Source organism: Heptranchias perlo, chromosome 38 (genome assembly GCF_035084215.1).
Source record: "Heptranchias perlo isolate sHepPer1 chromosome 38, sHepPer1.hap1, whole genome shotgun sequence".
Classification (NCBI taxonomy): domain Eukaryota; kingdom Metazoa; phylum Chordata; class Chondrichthyes; order Hexanchiformes; family Hexanchidae; genus Heptranchias; species Heptranchias perlo.
The window spans coordinates 14,256,346-14,280,400 of record NC_090362.1 but is presented as its reverse complement, the minus strand read 5'-3'; the positions used below and the strand labels follow the sequence as shown (position 1 = coordinate 14,280,400).

Genomic DNA, 24,055 nt, shown 5'->3' with positions numbered 1-24,055 from the left:
GGTCCCTGGGAGCGCGCACTAATCCGCAGGAGGGGGGGGGGGTCCCTGGGAGCGCGCACTAATCCGCAGGGGGGGGGGTCCCTGGGAGCGCGCGCTAATCCGCAGGGGGGGGGGTCCCTGGGAGCGCGCACTAATCCGCAGGAGGTGGGGGGGTCCCTGGGAGCGCGCACTAATCCGCAGGAGGTGGGGGGGGGGGTCCCTGGGAGCGCGCGCTAATCCGCAGGGGGGAGGGGGGGGGTCCCTGGGAGCGCGCACTAATCCGCAGGGGGGGGGGTCCCTGGGAGCGCGCACTAATCCGCAGGGGGGGGGGTCCCTGGGAGCGCGCACTAATCCGCAGGAGGGGGGGGGTCCCTGGGAGCGCGCACTAATCCGCAGGAGGTGGGGGGGGTCCCCGGGAGCGCGCACTAATCCGCAGGGGGGGGGGGGGTCCCTGGGAGCGCGCACTAATCCGCAGGAGGTGGGGGGGGGGGTCCCTGGGAGCGCGCACTAATCCGCAGGAGGTGGGTGGGGGGGGGGGGGGTCCCTGGGAGCGCACACTAATCCGCAGGGGGGGGGGGGTCCCTGGGAGCGCGCACTAATCCGCAGGAGGGAGGGGGGGGGGTCCCTGGGAGCGCGCACTAATCCGCAGGAGGGAGGGGGGGGGGTCCCTGGGAGCGCGCACTAATCCGCAGGAGGTGGGGGGGGGTCCCTGGGAGCGCGCACTAATCCGCAGGAGGTGGGGGGGGGGGTCCCTGGGAGCGCGCACTAATCCGCAGGAGGTGGGGGGGGTCCCTGGGAGCGCGCACTAATCCGCAGGAGGTGGGGGGGGTCCCTGGGAGCGCGCACTAATCCGCAGGAGGTGGGTGGGGGGGGGGTCCCTGGGAGCGCACACTAATCCGCAGGAGGGAGGGGGGGGGTCCCTGGGAGCGCACACTAATCCGCAGGAGGGAGGGGGGGGTCCCTGGGAGCGCACACTAATCCGCAGGAGGGAGGGGGGGGGTCCCTGGGAGCGCACACTAATCCGCAGGAGGGAGGGGGGGGGGTCCCTGGGAGCGCGCGCTAATCCGCAGGAGGTGGGGGGGGGTCCCTGGGAGCGCGCGCTAATCCGCAGGAGGGGGGGGGTCCCTGGGAGCACTAATCTGCGGGGGGGGGGTCCCTGGGAGCACGCACTAATCCGCAGGGGGGGGTCCCTGGGAGCGCGCGCTAATCCGCAGGGGGGGGGGGGTCCCTGGGAGTGCGCGTTAATCCGCGGGGGGGGGGGGGGGGTCCCTGGGAGCGCGTGCTAATCCGCAGGAGGGGGGGGGTCCCTGGGAGCGCGCGCTAATCCGCAGGAGGGGGGGGCCGGTCCCTGGGAGCGCGCACTAATCCGCAGGAGGGGGGGCCGGTCCCCGGGAGCGCGCACTAATCCGCAGGAGGGGGGGCCGGTCCCCGGGAGCGCGCACTAATCCGCAGGAGGGGGGGGCCGGTCCCCGGGAGCGCGCACTAATCCGCAGGAGGGGGGGCCGGTCCCCGGGAGCGCGCACTAATCCGCAGGAGGGGGGGCCGGTCCCTGGGAGCGCGCACTAATCCGCAGGAGGGGGGGGCCGGTCCCCGGGAGCGCGCACTAATCCGCAGGAGGGGGGGCCGGTCCCCGGGAGCGCGCACTAATCCGCAGGAGGGGGGGCCGGTCCCCGGGAGCGTGCACTAATCCAAGGGGGGGGGGGGTCCCTGGGAGCGCGCACTAATCCGCCGGGGGGAGGGGGTCCCTGGCAGCGCGCACTAATCCGCAGGAGGGGGTGTCCCTGGGAACACGCACTCTTGCCTCAGAGTCACAAGGTTGTGGTTTCAAGCCTCACTCGAGTATATAATCGAGGCTGGCACTCCAGTGCAGTGTTGAGAAAGTGCTGCGCTGTCCTTCGGATTAGATGCTAAACAGATGTCCTCTCTGCCTGCTCCAATGGTTCAGGTAGATATTAAAGACCCTGACACTATATCACCAAAACACACTGACTGCTCATTTATCTCATTACAGTTTGTGGGACCTTACTGTGTGCCACAACAACACAAACCGCACTTCAAACCAATTCAGTGTACATGAAGTGCTTTGGGATGTTTGATACACTTAATAAAACTCTATGTAAATGCAAGTTTCTTACTTTTCTCACATTCTTTTCCCCGTAATACAATTCCTCACCAAGACATGTGGGAGAACCTTCACCACACGGACTGCAGCGGTTCAAGAAGGCGGCTCACCACCACCTTCTCAAGGGCAATTAGGGATGGGCAATAAATGCCGGCCTTGCCAGCGACGCCCAAATCCCATGAACGAATAAAAAAAAAATCACTGAATAAAATGACAGCTGCAAGGATCTTGGGAGCATTCACTATAGACAGGATCTGCTGCGCTAAACCTTCGCCCCCCCCACTGTTAAATATCCTGCCCACACTGATGAAAAATAGGCACTTGGCTTAGGTAGCAAGGAGTACCCAGTACCTGTGGAATCGTTCTTCAGCAAGAGTCAGCACCAACAACTTGCATTTATACAGCACCTTTAATGTAGTAAAACGTCCCAAGGCGCTTCACAGGAGCGGTTATCAAACAAAATTTGACATCGAACCACATAAAGAGATATTAGGACAGGTGACAAAATCTTGGTCAAACGGATAGGATTTAAGGAGGAGAGAGGGGCGGAGAGGGTTAGGGAAGGAATTACAGAGCCGAGGGCCTAGGTGGCTGAAGGCACGGCTGCCAATGGTGGAGAGAAGGAAATCGGGGAAGCACCTTCAGAATAGGAGGGCAGAAAACTGGGAAACTGAAAATGCACAAACACATTCCTGGCAATAAAAACCAGCTGAAGTTGTCCTGTTTTTAAAAATAGGATCACACTCCACCCAAGCCTCCCATCACCCAACTCTCCTGCACAAATCAATTCTGGTCTTGTAGTATCCCCTTAGACCAACTCTTCAAACATATATTCCAGATCAATGCCCAATTGTTGCAGGAAACAAACACTGCAAGCGATGACATTCTCTCAACGTACACTTATAGAATGCAGAATTTACAAAATGTCGTGGTACGACACGAGAACATTTGAAGTGCGCCTGAGGACAAGGGCTTGCTGTGATGCCGCCACGAAAAACAGCCTACCTCCCCACAATCATTGACTAGGCTTGCACGTGAAGAGCACCCATTTGAGTGAGGTACCAGAGAGCTGCCGGTGCCAGTGGAAAGGTATGCAGGGGGGGGGCCATCGGCTTTAGGATAGGAAGTGAAAGAAAAAACACAATGGGGAAATATCTGCAAGAATACAATGAAGAACGTTCAAAATTCAGAGGAATGTAGTTATGCTTATATGTACACAATTCATTCAGAGGTGCCAATGTTTTTATTTCCCCTCAATGCAGGAAACTTAAGACAGCAACGTGAACCAACCCAGAGCTCAACCCCAACAGCTGCCCACTTACCCAAGCCAAATGCATTTCTTTTCCAGGCATGACACTCATTAACGGCATTGGCCCAATCCGGCAAGCAAATGGATTATCGGGCTGCTTCCTGACTCCAGAAGACAGCACACAACCAACTCAATCCAACACGTAATGTTAAACAAGACTCCCAAACTCCAATCCACATCAAACTGCACCTGTACCTGGGGAGGCACAGCTTCTCTCTCACTCTCTAGGACAGGCCTGATGTGGAGATGCCGGTGATGGACTGGGGTTGACAAATGTGAGGAATCTTACAACACCAGGTTATAGTCCAACTGTTTTATTTGAAAATCACAAGCTTTCGGAGGCTTTCTCCTTCGTCGCTCACCTGACGAAGGAGAAAGCCTCCGAAATCTTGTGATTTTCAAATAAAACAGTTGGACTATAACCTGGTGTTGTAAGATACCTTACATTTCTCTCGGACAGAGAACAGAATAAAGAACACAGACAGGTAACCCTTTCACTTCTGGCTTCCAATCATTCTCTCCGTCACAGTCTTTCTTACCTGTTTTATCACTGCTACTATGGTCATTGCTTCTCTGATCTTCCCTCTCTCATTCCTCCTAACCTCCAAATACCTACACTGCTTCTCCTACGTGCCTTCTCCCCATGTTGAAATCAATACTCAAAGCACCGTCTCCTACTGCAACTCATTCTTCCCAATACCTCCAAATTAGGCAACTTCTCCCCTTCCTCAGCCTTCCCTTCCTCCTACAAATTACAAGCTTTCAAAACCCAAGCTTAGTGTCATCTAACCACAACTTCCTGATTTTAAAAGAAAAAAAAAACTTGCATTTGTATAGTGCCTTTCACGACCTCAGGACATCCCAAAGTACTTTACAGCCAATGAAGTACTTCTGAAGTGTAGTCACCGTTGTACTGTAGGTAACATGGCAGCCAATTTGCACACAGCAAGATCCCACAAACAGCAATGAGATAATGACCAGATAATCTGTGTTTAGTGATGTTGATTGAGGGATCAATATTGGCCAGGACACCGGGGAGAACTCCCCTGCTCTTCTTCAAAATATAGTGTCTCTTCTTCGCTCTTACTCTTTCCAACCATGGGGGTGTTTTGCATGATGGGATCTGACCCTTCAACTAGGTTTCCCAATTAAACAAAAAAAATCACACTCCTACAAGTAATACTGAGCCAATGGACGCACATCACAAAAAGTAACAGCCAGAATCTAAAACATTGTACGCACGCTGCAGTACTGGGGATCAGTCCAGAAAGTAGCAGGCAAGGGAACAGATTTCAACATTGATATCCTGGCTAAGATCAACGCCAACAAGTCAATAGGTCCTCCCACTCTTCCCACTGCTTGCATATGTTCCACAGAGCACTGACAACCCTCTTGTACCTCACTCAAGTCACTGGGCCAGACCAGGAGTGTTGCAGGCTTTGTGACCACAGAAGGCATCAGAGCTGAAGCCAATCCTGTCCCTTTATGACACCAACACAGAGTTTCCAGAAGGGGTCAGTATATAGCCTCGGTTCCTATTAATTCAAAGTTGTTTTTTGTTTGAAAAAAATTGAATTATCCAGTAATTTGGATTAAGCAATTTAAATAAAACAACAGGAGGCAATTTTTTTTGTACCATTTCCATTGGAATTAACAGATAATTCAGATAAGCAACTTCAAATTTAGAGGAGTGATCAAGATTGGGAACCTCAGCTAATTTTCCACTCCCTAGCCTGGAACACTCAGGTCAGCGACAACACTCCTGTCAGCTACAACACTCCTAATGGCCTCAATGCTCCGGGCTAGGGAGCGAGGGGGGGGGGGGGGGGAAAGAGAGACAATCCTGGACTGCTTGCCACCCAGTGGCTCCAGTGCACTACTGAGTGAGTGCTGCACTGTCGAAGGTGCCATCCTTCAGGTGAGACGTTAAAGTGAAGCCCCATTTGCCCTCTCAGGTGGATGTTAAAGAACCCAAAGAAACCGTGGCAATATTTCTAAGAAGAGGGGAGTTCTCCCCGGTGACCTGGCCAATATTTATCCCTCAACCAACATCACCAAAAAGAACAGATGATCTTTGCTCTTGTGGGATCTTGCTGTGCGCAAATTGGCTGCCGCATTTCCTGCATTACAACAGTGACAACACTTCAAAAAGTACTTTGGAACGTCCTGAAGTCGTGAAAAGTGCTATATAAATTTTTACAGGGGGAATAAGAGTGGGCATGACCGTTATACTCTGCCATTGTAAAATACCCTTCCAATGATGGTCACTGTTTAGAAGAATGGTCAGTTAGGTGAGGTACTGGATGGCAGCTTGCACCTGTGGAACCGAGGAGTGGAGGAAATGTGAAACATCAATTCACAAAACAAGAGCAAGTGAAACAAGCCCATCCCTTTGAACAATGAATAGCTTCTCCTGTGATCATGTTCAATTAAGCAGATAAAATGTTCTTCTCCCCTCCCCACATTGGTTTGTTTTGCGCATGAGTCATCGCTGAAGAACCCACTAAAAGGTGTGGTGTGGGCTGAATAAACAGCACATAAAGCAGCCGTTGCTCAAAGCACAAACTGCCCCGATTCAGCTTTAAACTGGCTAACTCACAAAGCACCCGAAGGACAGCTGATGTGGAAAATGGGAAAATGTTGCACTGGTGGCAGTAGGGGGCGCTCCTGTGGCTGAGACTGAAGAACACTGATGGGACAGTGCAGAGGGAGCTTTACTCTGTATCTAACCCAGGCTGTACCTGCCCTGGGAGTGTTTGATGGGACAGTGTAGAGGGAACTTTACTCTGTATCTAACCCGTGCTGTACCTGCCCTGGGAGTGTTTGATGGGACAGTGCAGAGGGAACTTTACTCTGTATCTAACCCGTGCTGTACCTGCCCTGGGAGCGTTTGATGGGACAGTGTAGAGGGAGCTTTACTCTGTATCTAACCCAGGCTGTACCTGCCCTGGGAGTGTTTGATGGGACAGTGTAGAGGGAACTTTACTCTGTATCTAACCCGTGCTGTACCTGCCCTGGGAGTGTTTGATGGGACAGTGCAGAGGGAACTTTACTCTGTATCTAACCCGTGCTGTACCTGCCCTGGGAGCGTTTGATGGGACAGTGTAGAGGGAGCTTTACTCTGTATCTAACCCGTGCTGTACCTGCCCTGGGAGTGTTTGATGGGACAGTGTAGAGGGAGCTTTACTCTGTATCTAACCCGTGCTGTACCTGCCCTGGGAGTGTTTGATGGGACAGTGTAGAGGGAGCTTTACTCTGTATCTAACCCAGGCTGTACCTGCCCTGGGAGTGTTTGATGGGACAGTGTGGAGGGAGCTTTACTCTGTATCTAACCCAGGCTGTACCTGCCCTGGGAGTGTTTGATGGGACAGTGTAGAGGGAGCTTTACTCTGTATCTAACCCGTGCTGTACCTGCCCTGGGAGTGTTTGATGGGACAGTGTAGAGGGAGCTTTACTCTGTATCTAACCCGTGCTGTACCTGCCCTGGGAGTGTTTGATGGGACAGTGCAGAGGGAGCTTTACTCTGTATCTAACCCGTGCTGTACCTGCCCCGGGAGTGTTTGATAGGACAGTGTAGAGGGAGCTTTACTCTATATCTAACCCGTGCTGTACCTGCCCTGGGAGTGTTTGATGGGAGAGTGTAGAGGGAGCTTTACTTCATGTCTAACCCGTGCTGTACCTGCCCTGGGAGTGTTTGATGGGGCAGTGTAGAGGGAGCTTTACTTCATGTCTAACCCGTGCTGTACCTGCCCTGGGAGTGTTTGATGGGGCAGTGTAGAGGGAGCTTTACTCTGTATCTAACCCGTGCTGTACCTGCCCTGGGAGTGTTTGATGGGACAGTGTGGAGGGAGCTTTACTCTGTTTCTAACCCGTGCTGTACCTGCCCTGGGAGTGTTTGATGGGACAGTGTGGAGGGAGCTTTACTCTGTTTCTAACCCGTGCTGTACCTGCCCTGGGAGTGTTTGATGGGACAGTGTGGAGGGAGCTTTACTCTGTTTCTAACCCGTGCTGTACCTGCCCTGGGAGTGTTTGATGGGACAGTGTGGAGGGAGCTTTACTCTGTATCTAACCCGTGCTGTACCTGCCCTGGGAGCGTTTGATGGGACTGTGTAGAGGGAGCTTTACTCCGTATCTAACCCGTGCTGTACCTGCCCTGGGAGTGTTTGATGGGACAGTGTGGAGGGAGCTTTACTCCGTATCTAACCCGTGCTGTACCTGCCCTGGGAGCGTTTGATGGGACTGTGTAGAGGGAGCTTTACTCCGTATCTAACCCGTGCTGTACCTGCCCTGGGAGTGTTTGATGAGACAGTGTAGAGGGAGCTTTACTCCGTATCTAACCCGTGCTGTACCTGCCCCGGGAGTGTTTGATGGGACAGTGTAGAGGGAGCTTTACTCTGTATCTAACCCGTGCTGTACCTGCCCTGGGAGTGTTTGATGGGACAGTGTGGAGGGAGCTTTACTCTGTATCTAACCCGTGCTGTACCTGCCCTGGGAGTGTTTGATGGGAGAGTGTAGAGGGAGCTTTACTCCGTATCTAACCCGTGCTGTACCTGCCCTGGGAGTGTTTGATGGGACAGTGTGGAGGGAGCTTTACTCTGTATCTAACCCGTGCTGTACCTGCCCTGGGAGTGTTTGATGGGACAGTGTGGAGGGAGCTTTACTCTGTATCTAACCCGTGCTGTACCTGCCCTGGGAGTGTTTGATGGGAGAGTGTAGAGGGAGCTTTACTCTGTATCTAACCCGTGCTGTACCTGCCCTGGGAGTGTTTGATGGGAGAGTGTAGAGGGAGCTTTACTCTGTATCTAACCCGTGCTGTACCTGCCCTGGGAGTGTTTGATGGGACAGTGTGGAGGGAGCTTTACTCTGTATCTAACCCGTGCTGTACCTGCCCTGGGAGTGTTTGATGGGACAGTGTAGAGGGAGCTTTACTCCGTATCTAACCCGTGCTGTACCTGCCCTGGGAGTGTTTGATGGGACAGTGTGGAGGGAGCTTTACTCCGTATCTAACCCGTGCTGTACCTGCCCCGGGAGTGTTTGATGGGACAGTGTGGAGGGAGCTTTACTCCGTATCTAACCCGTGCTGTACCTGCCCGCTGAGCGTTTGGTGCTGACATCTAATATCAGAAATAATAACACTTCTCACCTCAATTAGCTCAAAATTCCCTCCTCCCCCCAACAAATGAAACTAAAATATATAAGCAGCTGTAATTGAAGAGTGAGCCCCTCTATATTCAGGGCTCTTACTCCTCAGGCACTGGACCATGTTGCTCCGTGTGACCTCACCGTTCATCCTCCTTATTGCTACCAGAGCAGCTTTCATGGCATAACCATTCAGCATTGAACAGTCTGTGCAGCTTTGAACTATACCAAGCAAGGTCCCACAAAAAGAAATGTGATAATGACCAGTTAATAACCAGTTAATCAATATTTAGTGGTGTTGGTTCAGGGATAAATACTGGCCAGGACACCGGGGAGAACTCCCCTGCTCTTCTTCAAATAGTGCCATGGGGTCTTTTACGTGCACCCGAGAGGGCAGACGGGGCCTCGGTTTAACATCTCTTCTGAAAGGCGGCACCTCCGACAGTTTAGCACTCCCTCAGTACTGCACTGAAGTGTCAGCCTGAATTATGTGCTCATATCGCTGGGGTGGAACAAACCCACAACCTTCTGATTCAGAGGCGAGAGTGCTGCCCACTGAGTCAAGCTGACAATGCCAAAGTAACTTGCAATACAAGGGGGGAGTGAATAGTTTTCAACAAGTTCAGCACAAGTAACTGGGACATTCCACAATTTCTACAATAAACAGGGAAGAGCACACCCAGTATTCATCACCTCACTCCTGCAATGAACTGCCCCAGCTGTGCTCCCCTAGGACCCTGACACAACGTCACGAGCAGTGTTGATGCAGGCTTGCCGCTAATCCTGGGCTGTGACGCATTTAAAATTAAAATTGTACAGAGTCGGTAGTTACTGCAATCACCTCTATTTAGAGCATCAACTGGCAAAGTGCTGTCAGTGTCACAAAACTGTAAGCTTGGTCCACATGCCATACTATAAAGGGAGGAAGGAGAGAGTCGAGAGGCAGTGACTTCATAAACGAGGCAAACAGAGCTTGCGCACTGGCTTAAAATATTGCCAGCTGTGGTTCTGAGCACAAAAAGGTCCCAGGTTTGATCTTTGGACTGTGATGTTAGCTGATCTCAAGCTGGGGCCTCGATTTTAAAATTCTCATCCTTGTTTTCAAATCCCTCCATGGCCTCGCTCCTCCCTATGTCAGTAACCTCCTCCAGCCCTACACCCCTGCGAGATCTCTGCGTTGCTCCAATTCTTGCCTCTTGCGCATCCCCGATTTTAGTCGCTCCACCAATGGCGACTGTGCCTTCAGATACCTCGGCCCTAAGCTCTGGAATTCCCTCCCTTATCCTCTCTACTTCTCCCTCCTCCTTTAAGACTCTCCTTAAAACCTACCTCTTTGACCAAGCTTTTGGTCACTTGTCCTAATATCTCCTTATGTGGCTCAGTGTCAAATTTTGTCTGATTACACTCCAGCAAAGCGCCTTGGGACGTTAAAGGCGTTATATAAATGCAAGTTGCTGTTGATTGAAGAAGGGACGGAAGAAGCAAGGCAGCAGGGGAGAATGTGCCAAGCAGCTTGGTGGAGGTGTGGGTGGGTGGTGGGGTTGAGATCAGCCTATGATGGCGCAGGAGAGAGCAACAGTCAAACAACATAGCGTCAATGCCCACCTTACAGGGGAGGGGGTGAAGAGGACTTTGAAAAATTATTAGAACCATACGGCAGTTCCCGAAGACTTAAAGAAAAAAATTGGCATTTATATAGCACCTTTCATGTGTCTGACTTGTTCTTTTTAATTGTAAACAATTTTACAACACCAAGTTATAGTCCAACTATTTTATTTGAAAATCACAAGCTTTCGGAGGCTTCCTCCTTCCTCAGATGAATGTGGAAATTAAATCCTCGAACCTATCGCATTTATAAATCACAGAACAATATCTGGTGATTACAGATAGTCTTTCCAACTGCCCGTTGCCAAGGCAATCAGAGCGTTCAGACAGAGAGGTGTTACCTACAGGGCCACCGAATATACAAACACCAAAAAAAAGAGAGGCAGAAACATAGAAACATCCGGAAGGAAGAGAAAGACAGCAAATGACCCGTTATATTAAAAACAGATAACATTTGTTCGCTGGTGGGGTAACGTGTAGCGTGACATGAACCCAAGATCCCGGTTGAGACCGTCCTCGTGGGTGCGGAACTTGGCTATCAATTTCTGCTCGACGATTTTGCGTTGTCGTGTGTCTCGAAGGCCGCCTTGGAGTACGCTTACCCGAAGGTCGGTGGCTGAATGTCCTTGACTGCTGAAGTGTTCTTTGTAGGCAAACTAAGCAGCCAATTTGTGCACAGCGTGGTCCCACAAACAGCAATGAAAGAATGACCAGTTAATCTGTTCTTGGTGGTGATAACTAAGGGTTAAATATTGTCCAGGACCACAGGATCTTTTGCATGCACCTGAGCATGCAGAGGGAGCCTCGGTTTTAACATCGCATCCGAAAGACGGCTCCTTCGACAGTGCGGCACTCGCTCAGTACTGTACTGAAGTGCCAGCCTTGATTAAGCATTCAAGTCCTGAAGTGAGACTGAACCCACGACCTTCTGACTCGGGGAGGTGAGTGTGACCACTGAGCCAAGAATGACACAACCTCAGGGCAGACCAGGAGAACTGCGTTCAAAACTGTACAGGACCCCCTCCCCCCCAATTTAACACAGGACACTCTTGGTGCTGTTTTCTTAAACCGAGTAAACATATTTTTTTTAAAAAGACATGTAGAAAACAGAGAACAAGCTGCAACTCATCACCAGTTGCATTTTACAACTTTAAGCTTAACAGCTACAGATCTTTCCTCCTTTTTAAAAACTCAATGCCATCTGTTAGCGGTCGAGTCAGCTGCAAGACTTTCTGGTTTACCCTTTTTTTTAAAAAACAGACTCCAAAACAATTCCATTGCATAATCAAGCGGGGCCTTGATGTCGAACCCTTGCTTGTTCCTAAATATGTTATTTGGCATCCTGCAAGCTGTAATTACTGATCCCGTAAAGATGCTCCAGATTGTGTTGTTATTCAGGGTTTCCCCTTGAGCGCAGAAGTTATTTTTTCTAGCGGGGGGGGTGGGGGGGCGGTGAGGGGTATGGGGATGGGAGGACACAGATCAACAAAAACATCCACTGATAGAGCACTTATATCATTGCGAAATGCGAGGGGGTCTGGGCAGCGAGCAAGAGATGGAAGAATTAAAGGGTCACGGGAAAACACGCTGTATGTCACTCATAACCACAATTCTAAAGCTGCGGCACTGACAGAGACAGTCTGGGAGGCCGAGGGAGATCCCCCCCACCCCCCCCCGCTCCCCACCCCATACCCACCGACAGCGGAAAAACCAAAAACGCAACGGAAGTGTGAAGCGGCGGAGTTACGCGGCAAGCCGAGATGACAGCGTTACCTTCCGTTTACGCTCGCAGTGCTACACTGCCGCGTCGTGCGACCGAACTCTGCCATTTGCACCATCAGCAGCGTCTCTGCACTACTCTACAAATCGAAAGGCCATGAGGCAGCTCGAGAAATGTTTTGCAAAATTCAGCTGCATAGTAAGCTCATTTCAAACAAACCACTTCACAGCAGTTGAAAAACAGCGCTGTATAATGACTTCCACCCGCCACCCCCCCTCCTCACAAAAACTATTTTACTTCACAATTTATTTTTTTTTTAAAAAGTGATGTCAAGCCTGGAGCATATGGTATAAGTCATGTCCATATGGCGGACAGGGATCTCTACACTGAAACTTGTAAGTGTGACACAGCTCTACCTCAGTGCAGTAACGGCACCTTGTTTCTGTTGCTGTAAACTGATAAACATCCCGTGATCTTAGCACTGTTTTTCTTTTGAGCAGCTGACATCTTTCAGAAGTTGCGACGGGGTCCCCAGGAGTGGGTCGGAATTCTCAGGAGGGCTCCCCGAAATTGCGCCAACGTTCGCAGATACTTCACCCAAGTCTCCATCATTCATGCCTAAGCCTCGACAACAGGCTACCACAGCACATCACAACAGAACCCAACCCTGTCCCCACTCAGGATCCAGAGACACTCACACACTTCCTGTATTGCTATCAGGAGCGGGACCCTAGCCAATTTTCACCCTCTCTTTTCCGCGAAGAACAACCCTGTTGAGATTGAGTAACTCAGCACAGCCTAGGGAGCACAATAAATCAATCCTGGATCACAAACAAAATACTGCGGATGCTGGAAATCTGAAATAAAAACAGAAAATGCTGGAGAAGTTCAGCAAGTGATGCAGCATCTGTGGAGAAAGAAAGAAAGGGTTAACGTTTCAGGTCGAAGACCTTTCGTCAGAACCCACTCCTGGTCCGTGTGGTACACAGACAGACAGCAGCTTTTAAATCGAGAAATCTAGGTGAAGGGCCTGAAGCCATAGTCCCTGGCTTGAGAGTCCTGGAGACTGCCACTGGTTTAGGAAAACATTGTCCCTCTCTTTATCGATGTTGAGCAGCAAAAAACTACTTTCCTCCAGGTGATATTCCCCTCTGACTAAGACAGAATATGGATTGAGGCTCTGAGGTACATAGCTCAGTCTGTGGAAACCCTGAACTTCCTTGGTAGAAGCAGGAGAAACCCTTCAAAATCTGCTCCTTGCTCCATCAGCGGCCAGGACTTCAACTTGAGTCACACCCCAACAGTGCTCCGCCTTCATCAACTGTCGAAGAAGCTCGACACCATCCAGGACAAAGCAGCCCATGTGATCAGCAGCCCATCCACCACCTTAAACATTCACTCCCTCCACCACCAGCGCACCGAGGCTGCAGTGTGCACTATCCACAGGATGCACTGCAGCAACTCGCAATCACTTCCCAAACCCACAGCCTCCACCGCCTAGAAGGACAAGGGCAGCAGATGGCATGGGAACAACACCACCTCCAAGTTCTCCTTCAAGTCACACATCATCCCGACTTGGACATATATTGGCCGTTCCTTCATCGTTACTGGGTCAAAATCCTGGAACTCCTGCCCTTACAGCACTGTGGGAGCACCTTCACAACACAGACTGCAGCGGTTCAAGAAGGCGGCTCACCACCACCTTCTCAAGGGGCAACTAGGGATGGGCAATAAATGCAGACCTTGCCAGCAACACCCACATCTAAAGAATGAAATTAAAAACGAACCCACCAGCCTGTGGCACAGCTCCAAATGTGGCAGTACACCACCGCTGGAATCAGTGCTCACACCACCCACAACCCAAGACACTTAGTCAGCCTCACTCGCTATTACATTGTACCACTGACACAACGAATGCAGTTTGACGCAATATAACTAAAAGCACAAATAAAACACACGAGGAACTAAACGCACTACCTCCAGCGCAAGGAAAAATGGAAGAGCATCAGTATTTGTTTCTGTGGCCAACCCATGGAACTCATTAACTGGCAGCAAACAACAATGATTTTATCAGCATCCAAAAGGACCACTTCCTGTAGCAAATAAGCCTGCATTCATGACAAGTTTATCATAATTGCCGAGTTTTTTACATTCTACATTTTTTTTTGGCTTTTGCATCCTGTTTATAGCCCACTTCATTTCCGTCAGCAAAGCCCAGATTTTTTAATAACTTTTTAAAAATCTGCCACACACAAGCTCAGCTTCCCCCGTACCCACCTCCCCCTCCCCCCAAAAGTGAAGTTTGTGCTAATTAAGGTGAGGATTGTCGGGTGTTAGGACACACCTCACATTCAGGCACCCAGTTATAGCTTTACATACTCTCCACAGTCAGGTACAGCACAGATTAAATACAGAGCAAAGCTCCCTCTACACTGTCACATCAAACCGGGGGGGGGGGGGGCTTGGGAGAGGGAATGGGGTGCGAGAGGGGGGGGGAAGTGAGAGTGGAGAGAACAAATCCTATCAGTCAGTTTTGGAATCGAACCCAGGTTCCAGAGATGAAAGTGTGCCATCTGGTCCCTTTGCTATCTAATTCTGTTTATGAGAAATTAGAACAACTCACCAACACCCACCTAAAGAGGTTACTGCTCACTGTTCCTTTCCATAGTACAAATGCTGTCACTGGGCTTACAGTATTTAGCAATCATTGGTGTGTGTGAAACTCTTGCACTCTGCCCACTTCAACTGTGGAAAAACACCCAGCAGTACAATTACAGAGTCGGCCCTTCCAAACGTGGGTTGTGACTGGCGAGAGCATTCTGAGCTGTATAACACTCGGGTGAGGTACTGATGGGTACAGGGTCTGTCACTGGTGGTGGCAGCTATCGGACGGGATGAATTAAGAGCATCACAAATTGAAGTGCATTGGTTTAAATGTGATTTTTCCTACAGATTATTGGTACCAATGCACTAAATAAATGTAATGACAATCCTGAATATTACTGTCCTTTTCCTCTGTCGGAGGGACCAGGATGAGACCGTGCTATTGTGCTTATTGTGGTTTGTTTATAGCAATACGTCCATCCTGAATCTTCCCAACTGGGCCAACATTGTAAAACTAGTTGTCCTCAGCTAAGTTCATGCATCCTGTGCTAATTTTTAAAAAAAAATAGTCCCAACCTTTAAAACAGTCAACATATGTAAAGAACCAATTCAGTCAATACTAATTCTAAATTTACGCAACAGAGACAAGTCGATAAGTAATTGGAGCCCCAATTTTAAATGTTCCTGACATACTGGATTGCACGGTGTACATATTGCATAGCTTTTCAAACAGGGGTCCACAAGGGTCATCAGATCCCTGTCTCCACTCTAGACAGCCCCAGCGTACGGAGTGCTGGCTCTTAATATTGGGTTGACGTCTGCAGGTGAGCGGGAGGGAGGGGGACTTGCATCCAATGGATGCGGCTGCCCCCCACCCCCATCGTAAAGGGTAGGTGGGGCTCTTTAGCCTTGATTGCAGCCCACCTAGGAGAAGGAACGCCAAAGATAAAAACCATGAGGCCAGTGATGGAAAATCAACTACTAGCTACTCTTCCTAGTAAGTGGCTCAAGAATCTCATGTGTGAGATTCGAGTTAGGACCTGCCCTAGGGGTAGAACACAACAGACGAACGGATGGACATACACACTAGCAGATCACCCTTGGCGCTACAGCGAGTCAGAGGAGATGCGTGATAGGGAATGTGTTACAGGATGTTAGCGCATGCTAAATGCAAGACTTATGTTACATATAGATACAGATGCACAATGGATTAGAAACACTTTCCTGTATTTGTTGGCCGATTAGTACATGTACATGCGTGTACACACCCACACACACAAACATTTTCTGCAATCACAGCACTGTTTTCCTTTGGGTAGCTGACACTCTCTTTCAGAAATTAAGATGGGTGCCCCCAGGAGTGGGTCAATATTTGCAGCAAGCCCCCCAGGCTGTACAGAAAACCTCTAGACCAAGACTGACCAAGCATTTTGTCTTTGTGGGCTGCACAGTGCCCGTACCACAATGTCTCGGGGTCCCAGATAAAGTTTGTCAGTGCTCCCGTTAATTTACATACATTTCAAGTCGCTGATACTACAGATCTGGATGTACCGATTTTAGATTTGTCCACCAATGAGGCAACAGTGCTAAAACCAGCCCTTTCCAAACCTCGAGACGCACAAGATTCAAACAGGACAAACTAATGTACGCGAGATATACCGTGAGAGTTCTCAGGACCTTGCCGAGCCGATTGGCAGGTTTTGGGAGCCACGTGGCGCCACTTAAATGCAGCTTCAAGACTTCCACACCCCAGTTTAGTTCCCGGATAACCTCGCTGCATGCAATTATTGTTTCGCTCTTTTAAGGAGAGCTATTGTGCTATGAGTGGGTACAGGATCACCTTTCCCAACCTCAAAATTCAAACTAGCCAGCGAACAAGAATCGCAAGTGCAAACAGGACCGAGTGACCGGGCTGATGAGGGGCTGCATGTGACCCAAAGGCTCTAGTTTGGACACTCTCTGTGTACACTATTCCATATACAACTGGCTCAAAGAGATTTTCAGTATCCCACTTCCACAACACTGCCTCCCCTCATATCTACCTGTTTATCCAGCCACCTCCTCGTTGTTTAACGGGCTGTCAAAGGATCGGTGCTAACAAGTGCAGCACGCAGACTGTGTCTGAATTGCTCCTGTCAACTCCAATCTGGTTCAATTAAAGCAGGAAGGTTTTACTAATTTCAGGACATCAACGGTCCAAAGAATACTTCACGATTCCCCCATGGCTTGGCAGGTAAATGCTTTGCCCACTGTTTGTAATGAGCCACACAGACCAGCGAGGGCCCCAAGCTTGTACCGTGATCCCAACCCAGATGGTGGAAGTGCTACCGTTGGCCTCAAAGCTAGGGAAGGGGGTGGGGGAGAGCAAAAGCGAAATCAGCCAGGGATCCCTCCCCCAACCTATCCAATGACCACTTGCTATTTGTTCAATGCAGATAAGGAGCAGACTGGGCTGGGTTGGGCTGTGATGCCCTCTGCAGTCCAATAGCCTGCCAACACTCAGTCGAAGCTCATATTGGAAGAATGGCCTTGCACAAAGTACCTATGGCTCACAGACTGTACACCGGCAAAAGTTAGCACCTTTAGGAGTGGAGAGAGGAAATCTTTGAAAATCAAAGTCAAATGCAACTTCAAGGAAAAAAAGGCGTGACTGGATCTACCAGATAGGCAGCTGGTAAAGTTTGGTTGAACAGTTTGAAGCCGTTCAAGTTATTTTGGAACAGACAGGCAGAATGATAGGATAACCTCCATGGCCTCTCTCTTCTCAAAGAGTGTCACAATCTATCAGTTCACCAAATACTCCCGTTACCTTTTCCCAGCTTGCTTTTAAGCCATGTTTTGGCACCAAGCAAGCTGAAGCTGCTGAATGAAATGTAACTGGTTCAATTATTTATGGCTGTCTTCTCCAGCACTTCCCTCAAACAGTAAACAAATTAAAACAGTTAGCAAGAAAATGGACCACTCAATATGGAAATAAATTCACTAACACCAGGCTCTGTGGTTCAACCTTTGCACGCTTTCTTGGCCAATTATTAATATTCTGTTACATAACTAATTCTCTTCAATCTGCGCACAGGTGGCTGACCTCAGCCTGGGTGGTAGGGCGCCAAAATTGGTCTCAGGGTCCAAGGCTTGGGGAGGAGTGAAAAAAATAAATCAGCCAGGTATCCGTCTCCTGATCGATCCAGTGAACCCTGCCGCTGGTGCACTTGTGGATGTCAGGCAAAGATAGGACTGTTTGCTGACATTCAGTGTCAAGATATTTGCATCAGCAATGGCAAAAAACAGTATTGAGGGAGAGGAGGGAGGAGGGAGGGGAGAGCGGAGGGAGGAGGGAGGGGAGAGCGGAGGGAGGAGGGAGGGGAGAGCGGAGGGAGGAGGGAGGGGAGAGCGGAGGGAGGAGGGAGGGGAGAGCGGAGGGAGGAGGGAGGGGAGAGCGGAGGGAGGAGGGAGGGGAGAGCGGAGGGAGGAGGGAGGGGAGAGCGGAGGGAGGAGGGAGGGGAGAGCGGAGGGAGGAGGGAGGGGAGAGCGGAGGGAGGAGGGAGGGGAGAGCGGAGGGAGGAGGGAGGGGAGAGCGGAGGGAGGAGGGAGGGGAGAGCGGAGGGAGGAGGGAGGGGAGAGCGGAGGGAGGAGGGAGGGGAGAGCGGAGGGAGGAGGGAGGGGAGAGCGGAGGGAGGAGGGAGGGGAGAGCGGAGGGAGGAGGGAGGGGAGAGCGGAGGGAGGAGGGAGGGGAGAGCGGAGGGAGGAGGGAGGGGAGAGCGGAGGGAGGAGGGAGGGGAGAGCGGAGGGAGGAGGGAGGGGAGAGCGGAGGGAGGAGGGAGGGGAAAGCGGAGGGAGGAGGGAGGGCAAAGCGGAGGGAGGAGGGAGGGCAAAGAGGAGGGAGAAGAGAGGGCAAAGAGGAGGGAGAAGAGAGGGCAAAGAGGAGGGAGAAGAGAGGGCAAAGAGGAGGGAGAAGAGAGGGCAAAGAGGAGGGAGAAGAGAGGGCAAAGAGGAGGGAGAAGAGAGGGCAAAGAGGAGGGAGAAGAGAGGGCAAAGAGGAGGGAGAAGAGAGGGCAAAGAGGAGGGAGAAGAGAGGGCAAAGAGGAGGGAGAAGAGAGGGCAAAGAGGAGGGAGAAGAGAGGGCAAAGAGGAGGGAGAAGAGAGGGCAAAGAGGAGGGAGAAGAGAGGGCAAAGAGGAGGGAGAAGAGAGGGCAAAGAGGAGGGAGAAGAGAGGGCAAAGAGGAGGGAGAAGAGAGGGCAAAGAGGAGGGAGAAGAGAGGGCAAAGAGGAGGGAGAAGAGAGGGCAAAGAGGAGGGAGAAGAGAGGGCAAAGAGGAGGGAGAAGAGAGGGCAAAGAGGAGGGAGAAGAGAGGGCAAAGAGGAGGGAGAAGAGAGGGCAAAGAGGAGGGAGAAGAGAGGGCAAAGAGGAGGGAGAAGAGAGGGCAAAGAGGAGGGAGAAGAGAGGGCAAAGAGGAGGGAGAAGAGAGGGCAAAGAGGAGGGAGAAGAGAGGGCAAAGAGGAGGGAGAAGAGAGGGCAAAGAGGAGGGAGAAGAGAGGGCAAAGAGGAGGGAGAAGAGAGGGCAAAGAGGAGGGAGAAGAGAGGGCAAAGAGGAGGGAGAAGAGAGGGCAAAGAGGAGGGAGAAGAGAGGGCAAAGAGGAGGGAGAAGAGAGGGCAAAGAGGAGGGAGAAGAGAGGGCAAAGAGGAGGGAGAAGAGAGGGCAAAGAGGAGGGAGAAGAGAGGGCAAAGAGGAGGGAGAAGAGAGGGCAAAGAGGAGGGAGAAGAGAGGGCAAAGAGGAGGGAGAAGAGAGGGCAAAGAGGAGGGAGAAGAGAGGGCAAAGAGGAGGGAGAAGAGAGGGCAAAGAGGAGGGAGAAGAGAGGGCAAAGAGGAGGGAGAAGAGAGGGCAAAGAGGAGGGAGAAGAGAGGGCAAAGAGGAGGGAGAAGAGAGGGCAAAGAGGAGGGAGAAGAGAGGGCAAAGAGGAGGGAGAAGAGAGGGCAAAGAGGAGGGAGAAGAGAGGGCAAAGAGGAGGGAGAAGAGAGGGCAAAGAGGAGGGAGAAGAGAGGGCAAAGAGGAGGGAGAAGAGAGGGCAAAGAGGAGGGAGAAGAGAGGGCAAAGAGGAGGGAGAAGAGAGGGCAAAGAGGAGGGAGAAGAGAGGGCAAAGAGGAGGGAGAAGAGAGGGCAAAGAGGAGGGAGAAGAGAGGGCAAAGAGGAGGGAGAAGAGAGGGCAAAGAGGAGGGAGAAGAGAGGGCAAAGAGGAGGGAGAAGAGAGGGCAAAGAGGAGGGAGAAGAGAGGGCAAAGAGGAGGGAGAAGAGAGGGCAAAGAGGAGGGAGAAGAGAGGGCAAAGAGGAGGGAGAAGAGAGGGCAAAGAGGAGGGAGAAGAGAGGGCAAAGAGGAGGGAGAAGAGAGGGCAAAGAGGAGGGAGAAGAGAGGGCAAAGAGGAGGGAGAAGAGAGGGCAAAGAGGAGGGAGAAGAGAGGGCAAAGAGGAGGGAGAAGAGAGGGCAAAGAGGAGGGAGAAGAGAGGGCAAAGAGGAGGGAGAAGAGAGGGCAAAGAGGAGGGAGAAGAGAGGGCAAAGAGGAGGGAGAAGAGAGGGCAAAGAGGAGGGAGAAGAGAGGGCAAAGAGGAGGGAGAAGAGAGGGCAAAGAGGAGGGAGAAGAGAGGGCAAAGAGGAGGGAGAAGAGAGGGCAAAGAGGAGGGAGAAGAGAGGGCAAAGAGGAGGGAGAAGAGAGGGCAAAGAGGAGGGAGAAGAGAGGGCAAAGAGGAGGGAGAAGAGAGGGCAAAGAGGAGGGAGAAGAGAGGGCAAAGAGGAGGGAGAAGAGAGGGCAAAGAGGAGGGAGAAGAGAGGGCAAAGAGGAGGGAGAAGAGAGGGCAAAGAGGAGGGAGAAGAGAGGGCAAAGAGGAGGGAGAAGAGAGGGCAAAGAGGAGGGAGAAGAGAGGGCAAAGAGGAGGGAGAAGAGAGGGGAAAGAGGAGGGAGAAGAGAGGGGAAAGAGGAGGGAGAAGAGAGGGGAAAGAGGAGGGAGAGAGGGGAAAGAGGAAGCAGAGAGGGGAAAGAGGAAGCAGAGAGGGGAAAGAGGAAGCAGAGAGGGGAAAGAGGAAGCAGAGAGGGGAAAGAGGAAGCAGAGAAGGGAAAGAGGAAGCAGAGAAGGGAAGAGGAAGGAGAGAGAAGGGAAGAGTGGGAATTGGAGAGGAACGGCAAAAAAGATGAGGAAAACTAGAAGACTAAAAGTTGCAGAAAATAAATTAAATTGGAACCAAACGAGTAATAAAGAAAAAAGAAAATCAGTAACAAAGTAGGAAAACAGAAGAGGTAACTCATATCTGATTAAAGCTGCAGGACAAGAGGCGAGGAAAACAAATCAAAATAAAAGTGAAACAAAATGGAAAAGATAAAACGGAATAGGCAAGATTCAGAAATAAGGAATTTACAAAATCAACCCCAAAAAAAAATCAAAGTATAAACAAACAGTGAAGATTATGCAAGGAAGTAAACTGAACAAAAGCTGGAGAGATACGAGAAACAAAACTGTAAAGTAAAAGAAAAGAAAGGACTTTAATAAATTCAAAAATGGTACATGAAAGAAAAACAATGAAGTTAAATAGATACAAATATGGGAGATGGGAAGGTGATAAAATACAAGTTAAACGGAAAGAATAGAGAATAGAACAAAATTGAAAAACAGAAGACATAAGATTGAATGCAAATATAGAAACTGAAAATGTAGCAAAACAGAGCACAATAGATCAAGAAGATAAACAACTGAGAGGCAGCCTAGATGTAAAATTCAGTAAAAACGTAGAACAAAACATGTAACAAATAGGACAGGAATTCGCCAAAAACAAATAGAAACAAAAAAAAAGTATAAAACAAAACACATCCAGTGTAAAATAGCAAAAAAACAGAAAATTCGTTTAAAAAAGATTTAAAATCCAGATAACAAGGGAAAAAGAACCAGAAAAACAATAGATAATAGACAGAAGCAAACAATAAAACGGGAAAAACAGAAGAGAGACAGATACAGCAGACAAGACAGAAAAACAATGGCAAGATGCAGACAAGAGACAAGACGGAAAAAAGACACAACAATTAAGCAACAGAAAATAGATTAAGAAAGGGGAAATACAGAAAGGAAACAGAAGAAATATAGAAACAAAGAAATATCTGTTAAACAGAGACGACAATAACAGATGAAAGGGAACAGGTCAGGCACAAGGAAAAGCAAATCAAGTAAATACAAAAGATAGCAAACATAAACTCAATTTAAAAGTAACAGGAACAGACAACAAATGAAAAGATAACAGATTAAAAGAAACAGATAAAAGAAATTAGCAGAAAGAGAGATAAAAACACAAATAAACAGATGTGGGGGGGGGGGGGGAACTATACAAACATAAATAAGGGAAAAAGGTGACCCAATTAGGAGAGTACGACGGTGTGGGAAGGCAAGAATGCAGAATGCACATCACTCTCATGGGGTCGGATTGGAAATAACTGGGACCCTACAACTCTCCCATAATAAGAAACCATGAGTGTAGTTGACAAAGTTAAGTGCAAACTGTGACAATTCTCAGGTTATGAAGACTTTTTAAATATTTTTTTTCCCCACACGCCCACTCTCTCTTTGCTACCCCTTCCTCACTCAAAGGGAAGACAGGTGGGCTACACTTATCACTCAGAGATCCCCAGAACAGGCTGATAAATTCAACGGATGCGTGCGATTGCTACAGGGGTACCATTATTGCTGTTAAAAAAATCAAACAACATTTCCCGTTGAACTTTGAAACTGTTAAAAGTAAGGCACAAGATCATTCGTCAAAAAATGAAAAGTTACAACACTCTTCAGGGCAAAACTTTTTGCCATATTTCGTTGACAGCCTTACATGTACTGCCAAACTCGTAACTTTCACATAAAAGTACATTTTAAGATGTGAAACCATTGTACTGAAAATAAAATCAGCATCACAAGGGTACACAACTGAGCAATTACTCAGCAGTCATTAGGTTTAAAACACTAATGGATAACTTGTTCGTTTCAAAAACATCGCCTAGCAAAGTTACATAAAAGGTATGCATCTACATCCTTACAAAAAGTTAAAAATACATTTTTATGCAACTCACTTACTACATTTAATAATTATTAGAAAGCTTGACGACTGCAATAAATGCAAGATTTATTATTTATTTTTAAAAATCAAAAGAAAAGTATTTGGAAAATTATACTTACTTTCCGCATTAGTGTGTCCCAGAATGAGTGAGGTGCAGAGAGCTAGCAAACCCCAGCACAAGGTCACGGAGCCCCTCTTTGTTCTAGACTTCGTTCCCATTTGTGGACCCCACCAAAACATATCGACTGTCTCCGCCACCAAACGAAAAAAAAATCGTCAGTCCCAACAAACCCCCCAAAAAAGAAAGGACCATAAAAGAGAACTCAGGAAAATCCTCTACAATTTGTGAATCCCAAATTTTAGAAGGGGAGGGAAGGGGAAGGGGGGGGGGGGTGTAAGCCTTTAATGCTCACTATCAAAATAGGATGCAGGAGGGGGGGTGGGGGAAGTAACTGTTGCAAATTTTAAATGTTTTCTTCCCTTTTTTTGCTACAGTGTCTCCCTCTCTTGTTTTTTTCAACCTTGTCTGTGTTTCATTGTGAAATTTAGCAAACACCAGCTGTCCTGGAACTCCCCATCCTCAGTCTCCATTCCTTTTAAAAAAACAGAACGAAAAAAAAGAGAAAAATATATTTTTTTAAAACACCAAAAAAAAATTCTGCACTAATTTGTGTGCTAATTTTTCTCTCTCTCTCACTCTGAAACAATTTAAAGAAACATTTTCCCTTCTCTCTCCCCCCCCCCCCCAAATTTCTTTTTTTTTTAAAACACAGGATTATTATTTTTTTTTCCCCTGTTGTTTGTTTGGAGCCTGGGAAGACAGAGAGAGGGGGAGGGAAAAAAAAAGAAAAGGCAAAGCGTGGCGCGTTGGGATTTTTCCAGGACAGAGAAGAGGAGAGAGGAGGAGGAGGAGGGGGGGGGAAGAAAAAGGTGCAAAGTAGGCTTCACTCCCCCGAAAAAGCTGCTCTCTGCGACGGCCTCGGGCTGGGCTGCAGTCCCTGGGGTTGTCCTTGGTCTCCGGCAGGAGAGGTTGAACGGGGTTTCGGCGGCTTCTTCCTCTGTCTGTCTGTCTCGGTGGTTGCAGGTCCGCCCGCCGTCTCTCTGACTCAGGCTCCGAGCTCGCTGGTAAACAACAGCCTCAGCCTGAGTCAGAGCAGCCAGCGCAACCCGCCCTGGAGTCGGCGTCTGGAGCTGGACTGCGGAGGGGAGGCACTGGGCAAACATAACGGGCTGGGATACAGACGGGGAACTTACAGCAATACAGGCAGGGACTTCATAGAGATACAGACAGAGCTCTCACAGGAATATAGACAAGGATCTAACAGAAATACAGGCAGGGATCACACAGGGATACAAGCAAGCACCTCACAGGAATACAAACAGGGATCATACAGGGATACAGACAAAGATCATATGGAGATACAGTCAGGGATCTCATAGGAATACAGACAGGGATCTCACAGGGATCATACAGAGGTACAGACAAGGATCTCAC

At 49.7% G+C, this 24,055-nt stretch overlaps 1 protein-coding gene across 1 annotated transcript in view; it reads right to left on the bottom strand.

Annotated features, from left to right (window-relative positions):
- Window positions 1-23,661, bottom strand: part of igf1ra (insulin-like growth factor 1a receptor) — a 222,783-nt gene extending 199,122 nt beyond the window's left edge. Inside the window, exon 1 of the mRNA XM_067973504.1 lies at window positions 22,680-23,661. Within this exon, the coding sequence (XP_067829605.1) occupies window positions 22,680-22,800 (121 nt within the window). The 5' untranslated portion in view covers window positions 22,801-23,661. The remainder of the gene's footprint in view (window positions 1-22,679) is intronic.
- Between the last annotated feature and the right edge of the window lie 394 nt (window positions 23,662-24,055).